At 48.5% G+C, this 24,383-nt stretch overlaps 1 protein-coding gene across 2 annotated transcripts in view; it reads right to left on the reverse strand.

The window, feature by feature from the left end:
* LOC126539446 (phospholipid-transporting ATPase ABCA3-like) overlaps nucleotides 1-24,332 on the reverse strand; it is a 37,047-nt gene extending 12,715 nt beyond the window's left edge. Inside the window, exons 1-9 of one of the 2 annotated variants that reach the window (XM_055075321.2) lie at nucleotides 24,153-24,332; nucleotides 21,660-21,785; nucleotides 15,836-15,953; nucleotides 15,099-15,253; nucleotides 14,058-14,213; nucleotides 12,316-12,546; nucleotides 11,535-11,779; nucleotides 5,174-5,310; nucleotides 3,401-3,708 (exon numbers count right to left, since the gene is read on the reverse strand). In XM_055075321.2, coding sequence (XP_054931296.2) covers nucleotides 3,401-3,708; nucleotides 5,174-5,310; nucleotides 11,535-11,779; nucleotides 12,316-12,546; nucleotides 14,058-14,213; nucleotides 15,099-15,253; nucleotides 15,836-15,953; nucleotides 21,660-21,785; nucleotides 24,153-24,266 — 1,590 coding nt within the window. In that variant the 5' untranslated portion in view covers nucleotides 24,267-24,332. Of the gene's footprint in view, nucleotides 1-3,400; nucleotides 3,709-5,173; nucleotides 5,311-11,534; nucleotides 11,780-12,315; nucleotides 12,547-14,057; nucleotides 14,214-15,098; nucleotides 15,254-15,835; nucleotides 15,954-21,659; nucleotides 21,786-24,152 lie in introns of those variants that run through there. The other variant, XM_072285687.1, reaches the window with a different exon arrangement.
* Between the last annotated feature and the right edge of the window lie 51 nt (nucleotides 24,333-24,383).

Below are 24,383 nucleotides of genomic sequence, written 5' to 3' on the forward strand. Positions count from 1 at the left end.
AAAATCATACGTTTGGTGTTTGGGGCTATGGAAGGAAGACTCGATTAGTTTGAACGCAAGAGCATGCCGCTTCCATTATTTCATTCCTCAAAGATAAGTGCGTTGAATAAAACCAAATGTAGCGACATACTTCTATCTTGCCGCCGCGGCTGCGTCGAGGAACATGAGACGAAGCAGGAGAGAAGGTCTGCGTCTCCCAATTGGTTGAGCGCCGTCACGTGGTATTTTTCTTCTTCCGCGTCTCGGCGCACTCGCAGCCATGACGATTGGCCGTCGAGTTGCCGCGGCGAGGCATTCGCAAGGGATTTCGCATGTTTTGGCTGAGTTTCATGGCTACTCGCGTCATGGGAGAACTCTGTTTTGTGTTAGAGATCGATTTTGAGGGTACTGAAGGTGCAAACGTGTACGAACGAAGCTTTTTCTTTGTTGACAGGATGCGGAGCTCAGGCATGGGTAAGCTTATGCACGGGTGCTACTCTCGATGCTCGCTCAGAATTTTTTTTTCCGATTGCACTATTTTCAACAAGTGTATGGAGCTATGGAGTGCGTAGGCTGTGTGCTGTCATATATCGTGCTAAATACGTGGCACGCGGTATTGTACTAGAGAGAAGGAGTAGCTTTGTCAATGTGCTTTTGTTAGGCACTGCAAGTATATTTCGTGAGAACAAGCTGCTCATTACCAAGGGTAAATGATTTTGACTATTGTGAATAGGCTTTCCTTCCTTCGCCGTCTCGGTAGAATAAAGTGGTGCACGAGTTTGTTGGCTCTTATTGACTTGGAAACTGCGCAAAGGGGGAAGGTGCTCATTTATGGAATCCATTTCTATGTGCAACTTTCGTCCTTGCGTACGCTTTGTTTACAAATAAAGTACAAGTTCTGCTGTGATTTTTGCGCTTGAGAGGCAGGGTTCCATAAAGGCGTAGGACCAGTTTCACTGCATACATAAATATCAGCGCCATGACTAAACGACGAGAATAGTTGAGACGCTCCGCGTTGGTCGCGTACGTTTCTATATGACGCTCGCGTTATTCAGGCTATGGACAAGCTAAAGCTTTCTATAGCATTCGCCAAAATGAATATTTCGCGCTCAGCACATAGTTATTGTATTCTGCAAAACCTGAACGTTAGCCACTGTCAGCGTTATCATATACCGTACGCATCGAGCCACACACGTAGCTTAAACGTCTTCGTTGATCGCGGTAGATTATTACGCAATGGTAATGCCGTAGCCCATACCGCACTTACCTTACGTTAATGTGGCACTGCTAAAAATCTAATACCTCGCGCGCCTTCCGTTCGGTCAACGTGGTACTAAGATGATTAAATTATGAAAGTGCTCAAGTTCGACACACAGCAGTCGGTTGGGTACATGCAGGTACACACGTACGGACTTTCGAGCAGCGCAAACACTCCCGAGTTGTTGAATCAGCAGCTACATAGTGCTCACACGTGCAAGCACATCGCCTTTCGCGTGTAGCGACGAAACCTCGACTTCATCGCGCCCCTTTCACGTCGGGCAAATCTATTTAGAAAGCCAAGAACCTGATCAATGCGATAGAAATAACTCGCGAAGCTGCTTGATCTGTGCGAGTCACGACAGTGTTTTTGCCCGCAGGCACACTGGTCTTGGACGACATAACCTTGAAATAAAGCTCTGGCAGGTATATATGAACATCGTGTACATTAGGTATGCATTATTGGCGAGAGAAATAGCTCTTATTTTTGTGCTAGAACTCGACACTAAAAGGAATTTGTCCACGAAAACTAGCCTCAAAAGGCTTCTAAATTGAAGCAGGCAGTTAACCTGAAGCGTTCCATCGTTGCTCCTAGTGCAACACACAATAAACAAGCCTTAAATACGGCAAAGATCCATGCGCGACGAACACCCAGGAGCAATTTTTATTGTCTCACCTCGCGTAACTCTACGGGCGAAGCTTGCGCGCCCCGGAGCGAACAACCAAACTGCGAGGGCGAGCGACGAGGGAAAGCGCGAGGCATCTAGAAGGAGGATACGCCGGGCGAGGAGGAATGTCGCTACCTTTAGTTTTATTGAGGGGGCTTATTCGATGGATGGGTGTTATGAGCGTCCCCTTTGGAACGGGTTGGTGGGTTGAGCCACCAAGCTCTTGCTGATGTGCTGGCCTACCTAGGTTTAAAAAAGAAAAAGAAAGAAAAAAGAAACCACGATGAACTCCCACAACCAAATTTTCTGACCCCCTATTGTGAACTTTGCTTTTGTACGTCTCCGTTTTTCACCTACCTCCACCAGCGCCTTCTCTTGCGAGCAGCGGTTACTAAAAGCTTAAATTAAAACCAGAATTTCAGCAGACGACGCTGCTGCTCCCTAAGCAATCACGGTGATGACAGCAATCTCTACTGCAGTGATGATGGCGACTTGCGATGTGCCCTAGGCGATGTCTTTGTCCATACAGCGCGGTTCCTAGGCGACCGTTCCTGCGTTGAGCGTCAGCGTTCCTCGGTGTTGTACCTCGTATCCGAGCAAACGAGCACAGCGAAATATGAAAGCGAACACGGAGCGCAGCGCGAGATGAGAGAAGAGAGCGCGAGGAGCAAAGTGGAGGAGGAGGCTATAGTGAAAGCATGAGGCGGAAAGCGGACGAGGAGCGGAGGGGAGACAGCCTGCGCATGCACTGAGTTGCCGGCGGCCACGGCACCTGCAGCTGCGTGGGCGAACTCTACGCTTCCTAGAGGGGGTGGGGGCAGGGTGGGGTGAGGTAGGGGGGACCACGTTCGTCCATGGCATCAGCTGCTGAGGTCAGTCCACAGTTCCAGCGTGCGTGACGGAGGGAGGGTATTACTGCTGCTGCAAGAGTTGATGGCGAGCGGCTACGAGTAAGGCTTGATATGACTCTCCCTTAGGTGTTGTCGCCGTTACACTGGTGGGCAAGACGGGCTGTGCGGAGACGATGGCTACGATATGGCGCCAGAGTAGCGCGCGTCGTCCGTATGGAAACAAAGCGCTGCTTGAACGGAGGTCTGTGCGGGGCGGCTGCTGTGAACCGCGCCCACGCGTCACCCACGCGCTGCCTCTCGCTATTTCCCGATTATCGAGGCAGTCGCGAAACACTTCGCTCCGTTTGCAATGTGCCGCGCGAGACATTCTCCGCGCTACCTACGCTACTTACAGCGTTCTCTTCCTGATATGAACAGTGTACCATTTGTGTATGCGCCTCGGCATGACTGCGTTGTCTGCTCACGAGCTGTATAAAGGCTGAAATAGACAGTAGCAGCCCACAAGCTTCGGCAAGACTGCTTCGATAGCACATACCACTTATTTTTAATAAATTTGGCCCTAGTGAAGTTTTGCTGCCAGTTGGCGCTTTAGGACATTGCCAAAACACTCGAAGCACTGCTTTAAAGCTAAAGCAGGAAGCTAACCTTGAAACGCCCGCCCTTGGTGGCGCCGCAGAAGCCCATGGCGCCGCCGCCGACGATGCTGTGCACCGTGTAGGCAAGCGTCACGTCGAGGCCTGCGCTGGGGGCGAGCAGGGAGCTCTCGAAGTATCCTCCCAGCAGGAGCAGTGCGGCGGGTAGCAGCCAGCGCATGGATCGCGTCATGGACGTGCGCGTCCAGTTCAGGAAGCGCTTGTGGAACAGGCAGTGGAGCCGTGACGTCACCGTCACGGGGCCGAACACGGTGCGATTGCGCAGGGCTTGCAGAGCGTGTTCGATGCCATGGACCTGAACTGCGCGTCCGTGCAAACGAAACCCCGTGTGTACGACAGATTCCCACACGGGCACTTTCGGACGTGCTTCAGCCAATACGAATCGAAGGAAACGCTGACTGAGAGCTGTTTTTTTTTTCTTTTTAGGTAGCATCTGATGACGGCCTTGAGTGGTTAGGGCGCTGGTGTTTTCGTTGGAGCAACACAATGTTTCTTTTTAAACTATCTTTTTTGTAGAGTTACGGTACTCTTCCGCAGTGCACATTTGTTCATCGTGAACACACGCAGGGAGCACTGATGATCACCTGCTCGCTACATCACACTTTGGCAACGTTTTTCGCCGGATTTCCCCAACTGAATCCTTGTATCCACTCTACTCCAACTTGCGACTCCGCCTGGCACGCGGTCTGTCCCGTCGCTAAACAACTTTATTGCGTCACATATGGCCATGGGCGTCGCATTTAAGTATGCTCTGTTCGTTTCGCATCAAGATAGAACAGCGCCGCATGCATCGTTTGCGAGAGCATGTGACGAGACAAGGCACTTTCTTTGCCCACTGCCAGTACCTTGACCCTCAACCATGTGCTCTGCAAGCTAGATTAAGCTGCTTGGGTAGCAGATCGCTCTCGGCGAAAAGTAACCTGGTAGCAATTGGCTTAAGGATTCCGACGTGCACAACGGCAAAAAAGCTCTGTTGCACTTTTTGAATGAGAACGGACTGTGTAAGAACACCTACATGTGACTCGACGAAAACTTCTCTGAAGAGTATGTGTTCCCACTGGCTGTCTCTTCATTATCTTACCTTTATTTTTCTTGTCCCCCCCCCCCCCTCTTTTACCAAGTGTATAGCATAGCCAGCTGCGCATGGCCTTGTTTAATTAACCAGTCATTTCCTTTGTTCTCTTTTTCTTCATATGTGAGGTAGATATAAATCAAGCAGACTGCGAATGGCGACCTAGGAGCGACTCGCGACAACCTATGTTCACACTGGCGGCTAGCGCGACATTCACATGGCCACACCGAAATGTCTCGCGATTGTTGCCGTCCATATCTGCTCGTCGACACGTAAAATGAGCGTCAACGTATGCAGACGTCCTGCTGCTGCACCGTTGATCGGTTAAGGGGCGACTTACGCTCAGTTCGCACGGCCTTCCGCTTCCGCACGCGTGCGGACATGCAAAAAGGTGCCCATGTCGCACAAGGGTGCGTAAATTTCGTTTTACGCTGCTCATGCGGACCCAGTGGAAACACAAATTTGTGCACCTGTGTGTAACATGCGCAGCTGCACACACGTCCGCACGCGTGCGGAATCCGTGCGGAAGCCGTGCGGAAGCCGTGCGTAAGGCCATGCGGATTGAGCGTAAGTAGGCCTGCAGCTTTGCGACTCAGCAGCGAGCGACTGAACCAAAACAGTCGCTTTCCGACCAGAGCGACTCTTTGCGACCAGCTTGGTTGCGCGAGCTCTGCGAGGCGACAGAGCGCTCACCGTTACCGGCTTGCGTCCCCGCTGCCACGTTTCTTCCTTCAGTGCGGATGCCGCTCCCTTTTGCCGAAATCGAAGAACTCTTGGTCCTTGTTTTACCGGCTAGTTTAGCTCCTGGCACTGGAAGCCGCTCGCTGATGCTGCGATAAACCGATCGCAGAAATGACACGGATAGCGTTAGCGAAGTTTCCAAAGTGCCGACGTTAATACGGCACGCAAGAATGAAACACTGAGAGCACTGACAAAGTATTCTTTTAAAATTTCAATTTCGGCAATTAAAACATTCCGGGGTTTTACGTGCCAAAACCACGAGCTGATTATGAGGAACACCGTAGTGCATGTGGGGGCTTTTTAACCACTGGTGTTGTTTAACATGCACCTAAATACAAGCGCACGGGCGTTTTCAAATTTCGCGCCCATAAAGATACGGCCGCATGGCCGGGATCGAACCCGCGACCTCGAGCTCCGCTGTGCAACGCTGTAGCCACTGTGTTATCATGGTTTGTCTCGTTGATTCCGCGGTAATCGATTGCTAGATAAGAACATGAGGGTCAAAGTTGTGCCGACACCCCTGCGCAAGTACGTCATTGCGATGTTACAAATTTCGAAGTATGTTTTCTGGTGCCCAATCTTGGTGCACATTAATATGTAATGCATACTTCGTCAAAATTCATGACGTAACGGTGAGTAGTTGTAATTGGCTCTTTATTTTCCACTTTGGCATCCGTTTAACGTTGTCGAGTCTTACTGTATAGGAGAAATCGGAAGTACTAGTAAATTACGTTACAGTTTAAAAAAAAGGCGCGATTGCCTGGTATACATATATACTAGTAAATTACGTTACAGTTTAAAAAAAAGGCGCGATTGCCTGGTATACATATATATGTATACCAGGCAATCGCGCCTTTTTTTTAAACTGTAACGTAATTTACTAGTACTTCCGATTTTCCACTTTGGCATCCGTTTAACGTTGTCGAGTCTTACTGTATAGGAGAAATGAGGGGATGGTCTTATGAGCTGTCAAGCTGGAATTGCGGGTTTTAGGCTAGCTCACCGTCGATCATGTACTGCATAATGAACAGACCGATTTAACGATCAGCTTCATGAACGTGCTTGCTATTTCGCCGCATACAGGGCAAGTAGTAAGTATGAACTTGGCAGTCGTGAGGCGGTTCTCTTGATCGAACTATACGACGCGCATATATACATGCAATCTATTTTTTTTATCGAGACTGAAACAGTTCAATACGCCTTGATCAGTTGTGGAACAGATGCTCCTAATTGCGCATGGTCCTCTGTGTCATCTTGCCCCAAAACGTTATTTTAGCGGAAAATTGCACCGAGCCTTCGCCAAAGAAACTCAAGAGCAAGGACCTCGTTCCTTTGATGCTGCTTAGCTATAACTAAAAGCTAAATCTAAAGCGCGTTATCACCATTATGTAAGTCGACGGAGCGGCCATAGCCGTGGATTGAGCCTATGACATCGGTCCTCCATTTGGTGTTTTCGATTTTATTGCGGTAGCAAATATGTGGCCACTCCAGGTGCATCTTTGCCGTCGATGTCGGCGTCGCCGTGAGGTTCCGTATCAAGTCCAAGGCGATAACACCGTCGCCACGCGTCGTATGCTGCATGTGCGAGTGAGAAAGCACGCGAGGGAAGCCGACGATCGCGGCTCAATCTGGCGCGCACTAAAGAGAAAGCGGAGAGCAAACGCGCCGTCTTCCGTCCCGCGAAAGGCCGTGGGGGATGGGAGGGACGGGGACGGCGCTGTGCGCCAGGAGCAACTGCGCATTCCGCAAAAGGGCGCAGACGGAACAGACGATCGCGGCTCAATCTAGGGCGCCATTTATAGAGGAAAGCGCGGGAGGTACGGGGAAGAAGGCGGCTTCGACTCCGCCAACAAGTGCGTACTTTGCACGGCCTTGCGCGGTAGCGTGAGCATATATCGAACGTAGATCTACCGAAGGCTTATACCTTTGTGCGCGCTGTGTTCTCGCCGCTCTTGCGTTGAAGCGATCGACGGCACGAAGGTCACCTCGCTCGCTGCTGCTGCCGTGCTTACTCACACCAGCGCTTTGACAACGAGTGGCAGCGCTCATCGAGTGTGATGTGTTCATGTTTGCTTGTGCACGCTGACACCATGCTTGTAAACCCAGTAAGCGAATGTTTCCAAGTTTATACGGCTGATAAAACTACTATCCTTACTTCGTATAGCTGCGTACTAATTTTCTATCGCAATCGATGTTTCGCCTTTCGGGCGAAACTGCAGCTTTTTTGTTGTATTTCTTTTCTGCAGGATGTTCCAGTGCTGCTGCAGTGTGGTCTTATTGGTTCTTCCAAGCTTTTTTTCATTCACATGGTCGTAAAGACGAGGCTGAAATGTGGTTCAGCGTGATTGAAGCGCGACTACATCTCGCGGGGCAGAGCACTACTTGATGAAAATTATGCATGAAATACACGTCACCAATCGAAACATTTGAGAAAGTACAGATAATTTCATTACGATAGGGAAATGTGAAGTCACAGGATGATTTGCTTCCATCCCCTAATAGTAAGTACGAAATTGTGCAGCCTTTCTGAAATTTGCTCGTGGTGATGCATACAGAGATATACCGAAATTGCATTAGCGTATTTAATGCGGTTACGTCGTCAAAACTGTTATGCGAAGCCATAAAAAGTAATCGCAATATATAGTACAAATGCACTTATAATATTAGATCAGTATCTTTAACTGCCTTAATTTTTTTTTTTCACTCAAGAATACGTTTTAGCTAAGTCTTAGTACCAGAGAAAAGCTCGTGCTGTGTTATACTGAAGGCTAAAGCGTGCTTTTTTCTTTATTTCAACGAGGCGCAGATTGTATCTTGACGACGAAACGACAGATGTGTGTTGGTACCAAGAACACATGCGTGTGGTACTTAGTCTAGTATATGTATGAACCCGTCGCTCTGGATTCATGCAAAACGCTCAAGGCTCACCGGTGTAATCTCTGCCGTTATGGAATGAGGTCTGTATATACAGATGGGTGTACTCATGATGAATTGTGACGCGACGTTGTGGCGAATGTTCTGACTTACGCTTCATTAGTACTGTTTGCTCTTAGTATGCGATGTGACGCGAGCTGGCGCAGTAGATGATCTGGCACACCAAGCCTCGAACGGCAAACGTTAACTTTTTTTTTTCACCGAGAAGTTGGCCCCGCAAAATGTGGATGGCGTTGCTATGCCTGCACAAGCCGCCATTGCAGGGCATATGGGCTTCTATGGGAGCTTCGCTACCATGCGTAGATGTACCTTGGTTTGTGCTGTATGAGCGGGACAGTGTGCTCGCTTTAGGAGGATATCTGATCAAAAAAGAAGCCGCGGATAATGTCTCGTCGCGCAGCAAAGTCTTTGACTGTAACCTTGTAATGCGCGTACTCAACCGCTGTCACATAATTTACCATCAGCGAGGACCTTCTTTGCAAACATGCAGAGCCGATACGGCGGTTATAATCTAAACTTGCTGTCATTTGATCCATCCCACGGCTATGTAGGAGATATCTTGCCTGTCAGAAGTTATGTCTTCACTGTAACTTCGGTTTTGTGGTCCTGTCGCGATTTTTATTTTTTGCTCGCTTTAAGTGCGGCGAATGCGCGCGCGGGTCTCTTTTGCAAGTCGGTATGGTAGAAGCGGACTGATACCGCGATATGCGCATAGGGAAATCCATTTTTAAAGAGTCGCAGTTTCGCCCTAAAAGAGAAGCATCAATTGCGATAGCAAATTAGTACGCGGCTACACAAAGTAAAGATAGTATAGTCTTATCGGCCCTGTAAACTTGGAAACATTCGCTTACCAACATTAAGAAGCATGATGCCAGCGCACAGAAGCAAACATGAACACATCACACTCGATGATAGCGGACACTCGCTGTCAAAGCGCTGGTGCACATGTGAGCCCGCTCTATCTTCGCCCGCTCTATCTCACTCAAATCAAGTGCTGCGACAACAAAGCGCGCACAGAGGTATGAGCCTTATCTGCTCAACGCAAGTGCTGCGACAACAAAGCGCGCACAGAGGTATGAGCCTTATCTGCTGCTTATCTGCTGCGAATCCGCCAAGTACGCACTTGGCGGATTCGAAGCCAGCCCCCCTTCCCTTCCGCCCTGCCTCCCCGCTTTCCTCCATATATGGCGCGCGAGATTGAGCCGCAATCGTCTGCCCACTTGCGCCCGGTCGCTAAATTTGCAGCCAAGTGGGAGCACAATGTCGCCCCCCCCCCATCACCCCACGGCATTTCGCGCGACGGAAGACGGCACGTTTGCTCTCCACTTTCTTCCTTTGCGCGCGCCAGCTGGATCTGCAATCGTCAGCTTACCTAGCGTGCTTTCAATCGTACATACAGCATATGACGCGCGGCGACGATGTTGTCGCCCTTGGACTTTAACATCACGGCAACGGCGACGACAGAAATGCGCCTGGAGTGTCCATATATTTGCTTTCGCAATAAAATAATGAAACGATTTTGGTAATTTTTATCCAGAATTCAGCACTGATGTGCATAAAGCCGGCTTTGCTGTTTACTATTTCAGTTTTTAGTGAGGCTATAGGGTGCGTAGATGTACTACGTTTGCGTTACGCAAAAATAATTATTGCTGCGCTAAGCGAGCTTTGTACCTGCGCCCACAACAACAACACGATCCTCGTCGAGAGGTCAAGAGTGGTTATCGCTGCGCGAAATCAGATTGGTTCCTGCGCCGAGATCCTCGCCAAGAGATCACGTGGCCGTTACACTGCTGCTGTAGTAACGAGTGATCTGAAATAAAATACCGCGTTATTGTGCTAGAATAAACTTCAACGCTATATACGTAATGCTGCATGACTTCAAAGGTATACGACAGGTACAAAAGTGTGTTAATGGTAACATTCCACCTGCACCTATTACACCTGCGTTATGTGCATTTGCATGTCGGTTTAGCATTTCCCCTGCTACTCGTTTGACGGATCTGGCATCCGCCAATTGTCGTTCACATCTCTCGTTGTCAATTTGTCTCTTTTAGCATGCACTGCGTCCGATTTTTACGCTCTTGTAATATAGACGTCGCCTGAACGATTATATGGGTCTGTGCAAAGTTCTAACTTCACACAACACCCACACTGCCTTTAAGACAACAGACAGCGCATTAACGCTGCGCAAGTAATCAGTCTATCAATGAATCAATCAATCAAACTTTATTAAGGTTTCAAGAAGGATACAGATGAGGATATTGAAGTCGATGAATCTGATGAGACCCCTGGTAAAAGTTGCACTAAAGTTTAAAATAATGAGCGTGGATACAGGAAGATTTGGAACAATACGTCGATTTATCATTTCCTTAAAGGTAAAATACGTAAAACAGAAAACGACAGCGCACTTGAAGTCGCGCTGGACGCTTGCGACTGGTCGAGAAGTGTCCGCCGGTCACTGACACCGCTGTTCGTTTGTGGCTGCGCAAGTTCGCTCGTGAACCTCTGCAGCGATGACGACTGCCGTTAGGATTAAACGTAAAAGGGACGAGAGTCCCGCGGATGCGATTGTGCTTGCAACAAAAAAGAGAAAGAGCGAAAAATAGTGAGGTTGAATCGACCGTACAAGAGAATGACACGCTTCAATAAACCGGCACTGCCAGCAACCTCTAACTTAGCGATGTCAATGCAGCGATACAACAAGCTAAAGCGGCAATGCGTCAGATGCGGGAGCCCACAATCTATTCGGTTGACGTTCAGTCCAAACTGAGAGATGAACATCGTTCGGCTTGCAAGCAAAATCGTCTGTAGCTGCTGCTGTAACACTGGGCCATACACGAAGTCCGCTCTGAGAAAATCACCGATGAAAACTTGGACGCGAGAAAGACAACGAGAAAAGACGAAGACGCAAAGGAAAACGAGGACCCTGAAAAATGACATCAGCAATCGCATGCAATAATGTCCCCATGGCTCGAGGAGCTGCCACGGAAACCGAAGTGGATGAAGATTATGTTGATGAAGTTCAACATCCATAGCAGCTTCACTAGCGAACTGGACTTTTGTCTGTTGCAGTGCAGACACCAATGTTCTTGCCCCCGAACATGACTTTGCATACGATGCTTCTTATGGATACGACAGAGACAACAACACGGCAGAAAACCGGATGAACGATTACACGGATGATGACAAAGACTTCCAGAAGCAGCTCGACATGTACGCCGAGTACTTTGAAGACATGAACACAAACTTCGTGAGCCATCGGCTGAGCGGCCTGAGCTTGGACTTCCGTGATGATGGTGACCCGGCCCCCGGAAGACTAAGCAGCTTCAACATTTGCGCAATGGTTAAGTTAGAAAAGGCTTCTGAGGAACCAACGCACCCCTGCAGTATGTCCTCGAGCGTGGTGACCATGAGGTCCATCTTGGCGATGCCCAGTTTGGACTTGACCGCCTCCAGCTCGTAGAAGAGGTCACGCATGATAGTCGAGATCATCTCAGAACTGCCGGTGAGTCTGAACTGTACGCTAGTCGACTTGTCCATCACTTTCTCGGCGGACGGGGAGTGCTTGCGGATGAGGGACTGCACGCCGGCGTCTTGGTAGCCTGTGCCCTTGCTGAGCCGGAGCTGCGTGATTTTTAAAGCAAAACGTTTTGGTTGAGAAAGAGACAGACAGAGAGAGAGAGAGAGACATTGCACGGGAGACAAAAAGTCTACAGATTCTGTCCCGCATTTGTGCAGATTCTGTCCCGCATGTGTGGATGATGCGCACGAGTATGTCAAAATTACTATTTCCTCCTCTTAGCAGTATTTATGTACACAAGTGAACTGGGGCCCGTGTTATACATCATATCACACACGTCATAGCACACTTTGCACTCCAGCTTTATGCTCTATCAATGCTTTATGGCAGCATGTCGACACGTACCAAGTAAGAAGAGAAGCAGAAAGAAACCTTAATTTGACTATAACCCTGATATCTGTTCGACCATGCTGCGATTCACACGAGAAACTAGGCTTTCCATGAGACAGTTCGAATGCACTATTTTCTTTTCCGGAGGTGCACTTCTTTGTCTCCTTCGGGGTAGAACTAGCTGAGCTTTGCACTCACAGAAGCCGAGAAAAAAGAAGCAGTGGCGGCTATGCCTCGCCGTGAAACGCACCATATATCCCATGCCGAACTGAGTCTTGATGTACTCGGGCGAGCCGACGCAGTGCAGCTCTCCGTGCTGGAGGACGACGAGGCGGTCGGCCAGGGCCTCTGCCTCCGCAAAGTCGCTGGTGGTGAGGAACACCCCCTTGTACCGCCGGACCTTGAACAGCATTTCCCACGTCTCTCGCCTGGTACGAGGGTCCATGGCGCACGTCGCCTCGTCCAGCAGGATCATCTGCACCTGGTCACGGGCATAGGATAGGTCCTTCACAAACAGCTCGGGCCTTTCACTCTCATAACCGACCGACGTGCACGACTAGCCAGCTTGTGCGGCCGTCTTTTGTTCGTCGGACTAAAGCGGGAACGCGAACGGGTCGGCCTGAATCACGGCACTGCGCCCGCAGGGGATATGGTAATCGGACCCGAGCCCCTTGGGATTAAGAACACTTTGCGATTAGCTGTGGCGATCCAAAATTCTTGCTGTAAGTTAGCAGTTACGTTTGGCTGGCGCCTCTTCTGTGAAGGCTTGTATTGTAAAAACAGCTTTGTGAAATGCACTTTGAGTGTGAAACAGCCTCCAAGCTTGGCATTGCTGCTATCTCGACTCGACACAAACAAGTCATTGCGGTCAAGCCGAGCTGAGTCGTTCCGACTTACGACTTGAGGCATTTGTGTGGGTTTGACGGAATCCAATTTGTTTCTTTATGGAAGGGCCCCAGACATTTTTCGGCTATGTTGAAACTAGCTAATTTGAGCCGATTGTTGCAGGAAACAGTCATGCTCACGCATGCACAATTTCTTGGCGCGCTAAGGGTTTACGTGCGCTCTTCGGAAGGCAAGTGGGTGTCGGGAGCCCTTTGCCGGCGTCTTTTCCCCTTTTACGTGGTTGAAGTAGTGAGTATATGTTGCTCAGCGCGCCAGCGCGTCCGGAGTTATTTCCTACAAATGACGTCTGATTGAACGCGGACGTCGCGTAATGACGTCAGCGGATGGCAAACCGAAGGGTTGCGTCCGCCACCGGCCTGGCAAAAAAATCGAAACCACACAACCATGTTGACAGACCCCTATGAGAAGTGCTGGCGTCTAGCTTTAGGTGCTCGCTTTTGGTCCTGCGAGTGCTTGTAAAATCAGTAGCCACGCCATTCACTGGGCATATTGTGCAAGCAGAAAGAGAAAGGAATGAATTGTTTTCGCGGTTGGTGACGTGATTGCTGACGTCGCGCACACCGTCAGAAATGGAAATGCATAAAGTGGTAACAAGAAGGGCTGTAAATTCTCTTTAGAGTATTTTGCTAAATGAAGAGGATCAATTAATTAGAAGAACGTGAATACTGCCTTGCGCCTACACTTGGAAACAAAGTTGCACACGGCATGTGCGTCTTGTCGATCATTTAATTAAAACATTATTAAAACAAAACATAGAAAGACGGTTTTTGTTTTAATACCGGTAGGCTGACAGCGTCCTCGCTCTGTCGCCATTCTGAATGACGTCATATTGGCCCATGGTGATTGTTCCGGCGTTGGGTGCGATGGAACCTGTTTATTGAAAGCCGTTGGGCAGATAATTATGGTTCAAACAACTGCGCTAGATCTGCCTTTCCTTTTTTCCTCGGCTGGACGGAACCGGCAGAAACGACCACCGAGCACACAAATGTTTCACCCTGCCACTGAAGGGTTTAAGTGTGAGCTGGTGCTGGGCCGGTACGTCTGTGTTGCGCAGCGCAGTGTTTCCTGAATCACCGTTTCTCTCACATTGGGATATGGCATCAGGGCGATCGCCGTGCACAGGAGGCGCTGGGCGCTGACGGGGAGCTCGGTGGTGCGCCGTAGCCGGTAGTAGGCCAGTCCGATGTCGCGCATCAGTCGGCTTACGTCACTGCGGAGGGTGTGCCTGGGAATGCCCTTCACCTGCGCGCCAACGCAGAGGTCCGCGGGAAGTCAGCGAAAACACCCGACTGGAAACTTCACTCTTTCAGAAGTATGTGCTTGCTCTTCTTCGTCTAACTCTACCGTTTCGAGATCTCTCACATACTCCCCTATAGATTGCATTTAGGCTGCTGCAGGTAATAGTCAGGTTGGGCTTAATTTGCATTAGTGGAATAAACGTATTCCATCGGAGGGGAAATGCATTACTGTTTTTGCTTCCAACATGAACACGAACCCCGTCTATACCTTTAGGAGGAGGCTCTAGTTCGAAGCCAACTCCAAATTGCCTTTTCAAATAAATGTGAAAAGCAGAAATTGTCTCGTTAGGCTGACCGAATAAAATTTGTTGCATTAAAGGAGGAAGTATGAATTCTACGTTGGAAGCAGGATTTCAATTTAGGACATATGTTACTTTGTACAAAACTTCTTCCGTTATATAGCTTTAATAAAATGAATCCTCAGCAAAAGCCTATACCGCCCTTCTATAAACCACATTTCTGAGTGGACAAGTGCTGTTACCAGTTTGCGACAGCATATGTCCGTTATTCTGTTACTAGTAGTGTACTCCAGGACGGTGTATACAACATGTGCACGGCAATTTTGTCGCTTTAGATATCTCAACAGCCGCAGTTAACAGAATTAGGATCAGCTTCGGTTGTTTTAAGGTTTGTCATTTTTACGAAAATGCTTGTAAAAAAAATGTTGCCTTAATAAAAAGTGCACTACGCCCTACAATCCATTTGCCACAAACCTCATCAAATTCAGTGCCACGGACGCCGAGCAAATTGTTTTCCTCGTCATGTATGTTGATAGGACCTATTAGGTTAGGTTAGATGAGAAAGGTTACAAGGGAGAGCAATCGCTTGCCGATCCGAAAAAGGTGAGGTGCTCCTCCACGGTGAGCTCGTTGAAGAGAATGTTGTCCGCCGGACAGTAGGCGAGCAGAGTCCTCGCTCCGTCGCCGTTCTGAATGACGTCATACGGGCCCACGGTGATTGTTCCGGCGTTCGGCGCGATGGAACCTGTTTATTGAAAGCCGTCGGGCAGATAATTATGGCGCTGCATTTCCGCCTGCTTCTAAGCCAGAGAGTTCTACAGGTCTTTGCCGTGTCTCATTCCTACAACGTGATCCTCTCACCCACTATACAATCGCAAGGTTGGTATACAGACGTCTCATGACGCACTGCTCAGACATAATGTGGTTATAATAATTAACAGGCATCGTGGCGGGGCACTGAATAAGGGAGAGGGGGGCATTACACTAATAGTAATAAAATGAACGAAAATGTACTTGAGTGGTAGGCATCGCAAGGACAGAGCATCAGTGCAAAGGAAGAAGTACGTGAGCATTAATGCATTATAGGGTTTTAAAAAAATGCGGCGGCGACTGCATGTCACGTATAACAAGAGCAAGCCTCAAGGCGCATCAGTGTACATTTTTAGGAAAACACGTGCAGGTGCAGCTTTTCACGAACGGCCATATGGTCTGAATCGGATACTGAAAACTATTTCCCCAAGAAGACTATTTCAGGTTTTCTTTTTAATTTTTTTTTTTACACAGGACAAATAACGAAATAGGCGCGCATCGAGGGTGTTCCGCGTACCTGTAATCAACCTCATGATCGTCGTCTTTCCGCAGCCAGGTGGCGCTAGAAGCACGGTGATTTGCTTGCTGAACACGTTGACGCTGACGTCGTTCATGACAACCTGGTTCTCAAACCTCTGTGGGAGAAACACAAAAGTTTCGCCTGCATTTAGTCGTCGCAGCAAGTCGAGATCAACCCAACTGGTTGATTATTTTAAAACTTGGGTTTACCGTATGGTATACAATACATACACATTGAAGAAGGGGAAAATATTTTGGGGGTGAGAACAACGGAGATATATAAAATACATGCACGCTAGAAAATTTCCGAGCGACAGCACAAGTGGCACGATATCGCGAAGCTTTCTCTTCATATCGAAACGTTTTCACTATTATCATTTTTTTTTTCGTGCCTCATTCAACTGTTCTCCCATCAGTACAGCTGATCGCATCTCTCAGCGAACCAACCATGTTGAACCTATACACCCTACCCGTGCCCCGCGTTGTGGTGCACCTTCAGTCGTTCTTGATTAAAACAGCCATGTACTGGAACAGTCCTCCCTCAAACGCTGTTGTTCATGTCACCCCTGCTCAATTCAAAGCAATTATCGAGTAACTCTTTGTGAACACCAACTAACGTGTTTTTTCACCCACCCATCATGTAAAACGTGCAGGGTCCTTGTGGTATTTTCAAATATGTTGCTGGGTCCTGGCAATTAGGGCTCTCGGTGGCGCGCATGGTGCTGTGAATGCGGACAGAGTTGCAATTGTCTGTCGCTTCTGCATTCTGTGCAGGACTTCTACGCGGCCAATTTTTACGGTACCCCATGGTGTACGTCCCGGCGAAAGGTCCTGTTTCGGGCCCAGTGGCATGGAAGTTTCAACAGGGAATGTACGTTTGCCTTGTCGTTCGCATGTTCTTTTTTGTTTTGTTTTTAAACCAACAGCATTACTATAGCTACTTCTGGAACTACAGGCTGTTGTGTTGTAGGAAGGGCGGTCTATAGGCTTTAGGGACACCCGGGAGCTTCGTTCGTGGCATGTGGAATCGAGTAAAGTTTCTTGCTTGAGCTACTGGAGCTGCATGTGGCAGCGCAGCCTTAACGGGAATACTGTGCAGCTTATATTTAGGATGACCCAGTTAACTTAAGCGAGAGGTTAAAAATATTCAAATTCCACGCAGCTGGACAGAACAGAAGTAATGTTTGCCGTCGCTTGGATATACTCAAATTATTTTTTCATTCCTGCCTAATTGAATAATTAGTCAACTAAGTAATCAACTTCTGAAATATTATAATTAGATTAAAAGTGTCAATGAAAAAAATGTCGAGCGACCATAAAAAACTCCCGCTACAGCCTTCTGTCGCTCGATACAAACCACGATTGCCGCGCGACTGGCCGCTGGAGGCGCTTTGCGCGCATTCGCGGGCTTCTTTCACGCTCGGAGAAACACTTTTATGTAACACGATTGAGGAACGGAAAGCTGTATTGGGACTTTTTCATGACGCTTCTTTCACGCTCGGAGAAACACTTTTATGTAACACGATTGAGGAACGGAAAGCTGCATTGGGACTTTTTCATGACGCCCTACAAGTTTCTCATTGGCACGTTTAATCTACCTTTAATATTTGACAAGCTGGTTAATTAATTAAGACTAATTATCTAATTAGGCGGAATGAAAAAATAACAGCAGTATGAAATGAAAAAAAAAAAGACAGTACCTTTGTTCTGCCCAACTTCATGGCCTATGAATATTTTATAAGTGACTAAAGTAGGCTCGGACACCCCGCGTATATGTGCACCTGAATCTGCCTTTCTGGCTTCAAATAGCTTTGCGACTTCTAAAACTGACCCATATTCGACAATGTGTCGTCTTATAAAAGCGACAATTTGCAACGATTATACGTGTTGAGAGATATTTATGGTTGCTTCAACGTTTGAGCCAACGAAGGCAAATAAATCGTAGCACAAACAAAGCTACAGCAAAGTCTGAAACCACGCGCACAAAAACCGGACAAATTCATGTAATAACCAAAAAAATTGACGTGGCATAGCAGAGTTGAGAGAAACGCAAGAGTACGCTCTGGTAATTTTTGTCGCGAAAACTCTACGGAAAGGATTGAGCGCTGCCAAGGTTCTGGACTGGCGTCGTCATCTATGGACGAGGGCCGCAATCGTGCCACTGCCTCCCTCGTCGCGCGAAATTTAAAGTTGCACTAAATGACTGATGTAAAAAAAAATGATACGCATTATCATTGTGCATTACCAAACAAACTAGCTTTTATGAGACCCACATTCGGCAGTTCCCGATTTAGTATTGAAGCGCCGGCAATTACGTTATGAAATGGTTGTGGATTTAAAGTTCAACTGCTCTCTAGGAAAGCGCGATGCGCGTTACCCCTTCTGTGTCCTCCTAGATGGCGCCGCCGTCGCGGTCTCGGTAGGTCTCGGAGGCCACGCATCATCAAAGCGCAGTGAACGGGGCGCGAGATACCTTCGTAGTGACTGACCGTTGCATTAATGAAAATTGGCGATACTGAGTTCTTTCGTTATTCGCAGACGCCGTGTTCTTGAAGGGAGGCTTCTTTCGTGTGGCTTCCCATAGTTTCCGTCAACGTACCATATTCGCAAACGAGGGCGTGTCCTGGAATTTCGCTTGTTTGCAAGCTTCAAACGCTTAGGTTCCTATGAATGCTAAAATATCTTGTCCAAATGCTTACTCTTTCAACACTGATGTAATGACTTCCGTCGCTCTCAGCGCTTTTAACAGCCGTGAAGATCATGCTTCGCGACGTCCCGGGATCGAAACCCGGCCACCGCAGCCGTACTTCGATGCGGCCTAAATGCGAGAACACCCGTGTACTTAGATTTAGGTGCACGCTAAAGAACCCCAGGTGGTCCAAATTTTCGGAGTCCACCACTACTGCGTGCCTCATAACCAGATCGCGGTTTTGGCACGTAAAACCCCATAATTTAATTTTAAGGTCGTGCTTCATAACGTTCTGGCACATAAATTTTGCATATTCGCATTCGCTTCGCACGCGTCCAAGTCCGTCTCACATATAGGAAGTCCCACAGTTGCATTTCGTTGATTCGTTGTTCTCTATACAAAAGCAGGCAGGCGTTTAGAGTGGTCCTTTATGAAAGGAAAAACACGAGCGCGTGGCCTGTGCTCTGCGGAGGCTGCTTAGAGCGCCAGCAACAGGCAGCAAGGGGAAGGATGGATGGATGTTGTGGATGGATGGATGTGATGAGCGTCCCCTTTGGAACGGGGCGGTGGGTTGCGCCACCAAGCTCTTGCTATTCTACTGCCTAATGTCATACCTAGGTAAAACAATAAAGAAAGAGAAAAAAAAACCACTATGAACTACCACACCCAAATTTTCTGATATCCTATTGCGAACTGTGCTTTTGTACGTCTCCGTCTTTTGTCGTTTCCCTACTTTTCTTCCACCAATCCTCCAATCGCCTCTTACTAATGCCTATTGCGGACGTGTTTACTTTACCACTGCTCCCCCTGAACCTAAGGGCTTCAAGGAGGCCAGTGGTGCCTAAATCTACCGCTGGGTAGACGTCTTCACATTCTAATAAAACATGCTCCCTAGTTCCCCTAGCTTCACCGGGTAGCACGTCCGCTTGTAGCGCCATCTATTGGCGGGCAGAATAAACAGACACGGTGTTGCGCAAGCGACTGTGGGCGACCTCCCACGCCAGGTGGATGCGAAACAGGCGGGACCTGCAACGCAGTGTCTGCTGCTAGCAAACCGCACTCGGTGCGCTAGCACACTGGAAACGTGCAAGTACTAAAATATGCCCGCTAGTTAATAGGCACTCCCAGCTTAATTTAATGCGTAAGCATTCTTTGGAGAGTTCCTAAGCAAGATATGTCCGCCACGCGAGAAGTGTAATGCCTTGTAGCTGCATAATAATGTGTAATGTGCGAAGTTACGACATTTAATCAATAGTGTATTTGTAGTTGATTGGTAGCTTTATAATCGATGAGGAACAATTGAAGAAGAATGATTAGAGAGAATAACCATAGAGGTACATAGGGTCCACAGAAAATGCATGGGTAACCTATAGTAGGGGTGAGCCAACTTAAAATTTGGGTGTAGGCCAGCATAAATTTGGGAGTGGGCAATTTAAATTTCGGGGTGCGCCAACTGGAAATTTGGGCGTGGGCCAACTTGACATTCAGAGAATTGGAAGGTGGGTCAACTTGAAATACGAAGGTGGGCTAACTTAAATTTCGGGGTGGGCCAACTTAATATTGGGGGGTGAATCAACTTGAAATTTTGAGAAATTTTGGGGTGGGCCAACTTTAAGTTTGAGGGTGAGCCCAATTAAATTTGGTAGTGGGCCTACTTGAAATTTGGGGATGGGCCAACCTAAATTTGGGGGTAGGCTTATGCACACTTTGACAACTCTGGTAGAGTTTCTGCGTACTTTGCATCACGGAGTCCTGGCTACCCACTCCCCACATAGCGTGAATAAACCTCACCTGATTAGGGGCGGTTTAGGAGCGAAGTGCACTCAGGTGAAACTTTAGCTTAGGTAAATAAACAATTATTTTGTTATTATTCAGGCTTAGTTATTTCTATAGTGACGACATTTGCTTAGTTACTTAATTAACCTTAGTTAAAGTTATGACGAAGTTAAAGTTATGACGCGTGCTAATTCTAGAACGCCCTTGCCTATCGGCCATGCCTGGTTTTTCTGCCCGGCAATAGATGGCGCCACAATCAGACGTGCTTCTCCCTGCTGGCACTTGCTGGCGCTCTAAGCAGCCTCCGCAGAGGACGGGCCACGCGGTCACGTGTTCCTTTTCATAAAGGACCACTCTGTACATGCAGTTCCGGCAGAGTACGGGGTCCTAACGTAAGAACAGCCAAGGGCAATTCGTTAGTAACGGATATACCCGCTAACGACTTTTGTCGTCTCCCCGGAATTGCCTATAAAAAAACAGGAAAATTCGAGTCATTTTAAAAGATAATCTGTCAAAGCGGTCTTGAATGATGATGCATCGGCTAAGGTGGCGATAGTAGAGGGAAGGCGGTTCCACTCAGAACAGGTTTTCGGCATAAAAGTATGCAGGAACATATCAGTGCGACAAAGAGTAGCAGCTACCTTATTCCTGTGATCGATACGGGAGGATAAGTACACTGGCTGCGAAATGACTTGCTGATTCAATGAACGGTGATGGAACACTTTGTGGAATAAATAAAGACGCGAGATGTTGCGCCTAGGTTTGAAGGTAAGGAAGGTTAAGTGACGATTTCATCTGCGAGACACTAGCGGTACGTGAATAGTTGGACATAATAAAGCGTGCTGATCGATTCTGAAGGGATTCTATGGATAGAACGAGAGTGCGGTGTGCCGGATCCCGAAGTGCACACGCGTATTCGAGTTTCCAACGAACGAAATTTTCATAAAGCATTAATTTTAGGCGCTGTGCAGCTTGGAAAAAATTGCGTCGGAAATAACCGAGAGTGCGATTTGCATTACCTATGATGTAGTCAATGTGAGTATGCCATGACAAGTCATCAGATATGCAGACACCGAGATACTTGTATGTAGACACGCGCCCCAGTCCGATGCCATTAATTCTGTATTCTGAAGACATTGAGGCGTTAGTGCTTCGCGAAAATGTCATGTACTTGCATTTACTGATGTTAAGGGTCATCATGTTAAGGGATGTTAAGGGACCTATCACCGATATCCTGTCGTATCTGGTTGAAGACTTCGTTTGCTCTTTTCTTTTTCTTCTAATGTTCTTACTGTTTTGTGCAATTCGCGGTGAGTCATCGACTGCCCCAAAAGCCTCGTAGTTGAGCTTCGCTTACCTTCGACACGCCGCTGATGCGCAACGTGGGGTCAACGTTCGCCGGTTCTGGCTCGTAGTACTTGCACCGCGATGTCGAACCCGGCGCAGGGACTTCCGTGATCACTGGCGGCTTCCAGTACGCCGCCTACGCAGTAGCATAACGCACCTCGGGGCTTACAATCCGCTGACCGAGAGTGCACGTTATAGGGAGGAAAACCAACGATGCCCACTGTTTAATAAGTTTGCCACTGTTCCAGCAAACATGTACACTCGTTAGTTACCACCATATCTTCCTTAGCTGGTCGTAGCACTTCTTAAGAGTTTTTAAACTTTGCTCGATACGTTACCGTGACGCGTGCACCGTTAAGCCGTCGGTCGTGCTTTCGGTGCATGCGTCGCCTTTCCGTGGAGCCCTGGAAGACCGTGAGATCAAGGTTTTTAGCATACCGTCATCGCGTACCGTGCCGGAGCGTTGGATCAGCCTATGAGGCATTCCGCATCGTCGGGGCGTCGCCAGCGGTGATGCTGTAGTGCCATCTGATAGGTAGAACTTAATTGTTTGGTGTCGCCTTCCTAGGCTGAGCAATGTCAAAAGAAACGGTTGTTCTCAATAGTAACGACAGATACTGGCTAATACCTTGTTCTCTGCGGTAGGAATGGCTAAGCGATGACGGGTTCAGGTGAAGCGTTAAGGGCCCTGTGTCGCAGAAAATCCTGTACCGGCGTTCCGTGTTCAGCGTCGACTTCGCCAAAAATTATTCCGAACCACGCATACCCAACAACTCTTCTATCACCAACGTTGCTCATACCTTCTCTTTCATTCTTTACGAAGCTATTCCTCGCAATTTTTGAGAATGACAGCCCACAAACAAATGTCATGAAAAAAAAAAAAAAAAAAACAGAACACCGACAGCGCATATCTTTTATGTTAGGTCTTCACTGAGTGAAATATTAAAAGTGCGAAGCAATAACTGGAGATTAGCCCACGCAAGAGGCTGCCTATCTACCAGAAAGTCCGCCTTCGTTCATAGCGTTCGCCGCCTGCGTTTCCCACGAGACGTTCATTTGAGGGATCGCCAGCCATTTGGGCGCAGGCGCGAGTAAGACCGGGCACGAGAGAGAAAATCTGGGGGCTTCAAGGAGCAAAAGCCCCCAGATTTTCTCTCTCAAGCCCGCTCTTAACTCGCGCCTGCGCACAAACGGCTGGCGATTGCTCAAATAACGTCTCGTGCGTTTTCCGGTAAACATTGCGGTTACATAAGCTGAAGTGGCTGGGAGGAGTGCAAAGCAGTGAGGGATTTCTTTCAGGCTGTCGCGTTCCACTCATAAAGGCGAAGCTTAAGCGTCCTCCTAATTTTTTTCAATTTATTTCTCGCTGTCACGACGGAAATCAGGTAGCCAAGACAAATTCTGATCCAAGCAAGCGGTCTTGGCGCTGTCATGTTGCACTATCATGGTAACCTGCCGCAGTAGCCGCCTGTATGCGCATGCACATACAGACGGCTACCGCGGCAAGTTACCATACGCATTTGAGTATTACGGTGACCTACCACGTATCAGGAAAAGGTATGGGGGGGGGGGGGGATAGTCTGTAAGAGTCCACCTAGTGGACTGTCCATTTCGGCCGCTGCTGATTGGATGCAGCTGTGCGAGAGAGGGGGAGACGAGCGGCTCTAGCCAATACAGCAGCGGCCGAAATGGACAGTCCACTAGGTGGACTTATACAGAATACCTCCCATACTACATGGTGCGAACTTTCATGGACGAACTTCGCGCCTCAGAAAAATGTAGCCGCGGCACGACGCAGAACGTTCGCTGACGAACAAGAGGCAGGCACGCCGTCGCGCCACTGGCAGAGTGACATGTGGCTATATTGAGACGCAACTGCATGATTTGCCGTTGCCTGTCGAGAAACGTTCTAGCTGCATACTTTAAGATGACAGCGTCGCATTTAGACTCGTTCTAAAATTAAAAGCAAGATGTCTGACATCACTTCGCGTGAGGCTCCGGCCGTCGTATAGCATGCCACACGTCGCCATTTTTCTTTGTTAGATAGTGATAGCTCAGCGAGCCAGCGTAGACGCCAGTGCGCATGCGCGGTACAACATGTACAGTGGAGTCTACGCTGGGCCCGATGGCTCGCTGAGCTGTAACCATCTATTATTTAAACTGCAGTCAAATACACTTTCAACGATCTAAAAGGGGGGCACATATGTTTGGGAAAGACTACTAGCCGCCATGAGCCATGCCTACTTAGGTGGTAATCATGAATTTATTTTCGTGTCGATGTGTAAGTTGTCTGCGACTACAAGAGGACGAGCAGGAAACCAAAGCATGTCCTGCAAATGCAATTCCGCGCCCGGATTGGCTAAGTCCGTCGCCGCGCGCAGGACGCTTGCGGCGACAGCGTTCGCCCGACCAAAGCAACGTCGATAGTTCGCCCCGTGTACTCTAGGCCCGAAACAAGCAATTTTCCCTCCCCTCGCAGCGGTGCGCATTAGGTTCACCCTACTCTGAATGGAAAGTAGAACGGCCGGGCTGTCTTTGTCCGGTTGCAGTTGGTGACGTTGTCGATGTACCAGATGAGGATCACCAGGACGACACTGGACAACACGCTCACGATCATCAGATGCAGGACGGTGACGTTGTCAGGCGTGCTGGACGGGCTTGCAAAGTTTGAGAAGCCGGCGCCCCCCTCTGCGATGAAATGACGAAACACTGCAGTGAGTACCAAAAGCCGAGT

Source organism: Dermacentor andersoni, chromosome 11, assembly GCF_023375885.2.
Source record: "Dermacentor andersoni chromosome 11, qqDerAnde1_hic_scaffold, whole genome shotgun sequence".
In the NCBI taxonomy this organism is placed as follows: Eukaryota; Metazoa; Arthropoda; class Arachnida; order Ixodida; family Ixodidae; genus Dermacentor; species Dermacentor andersoni.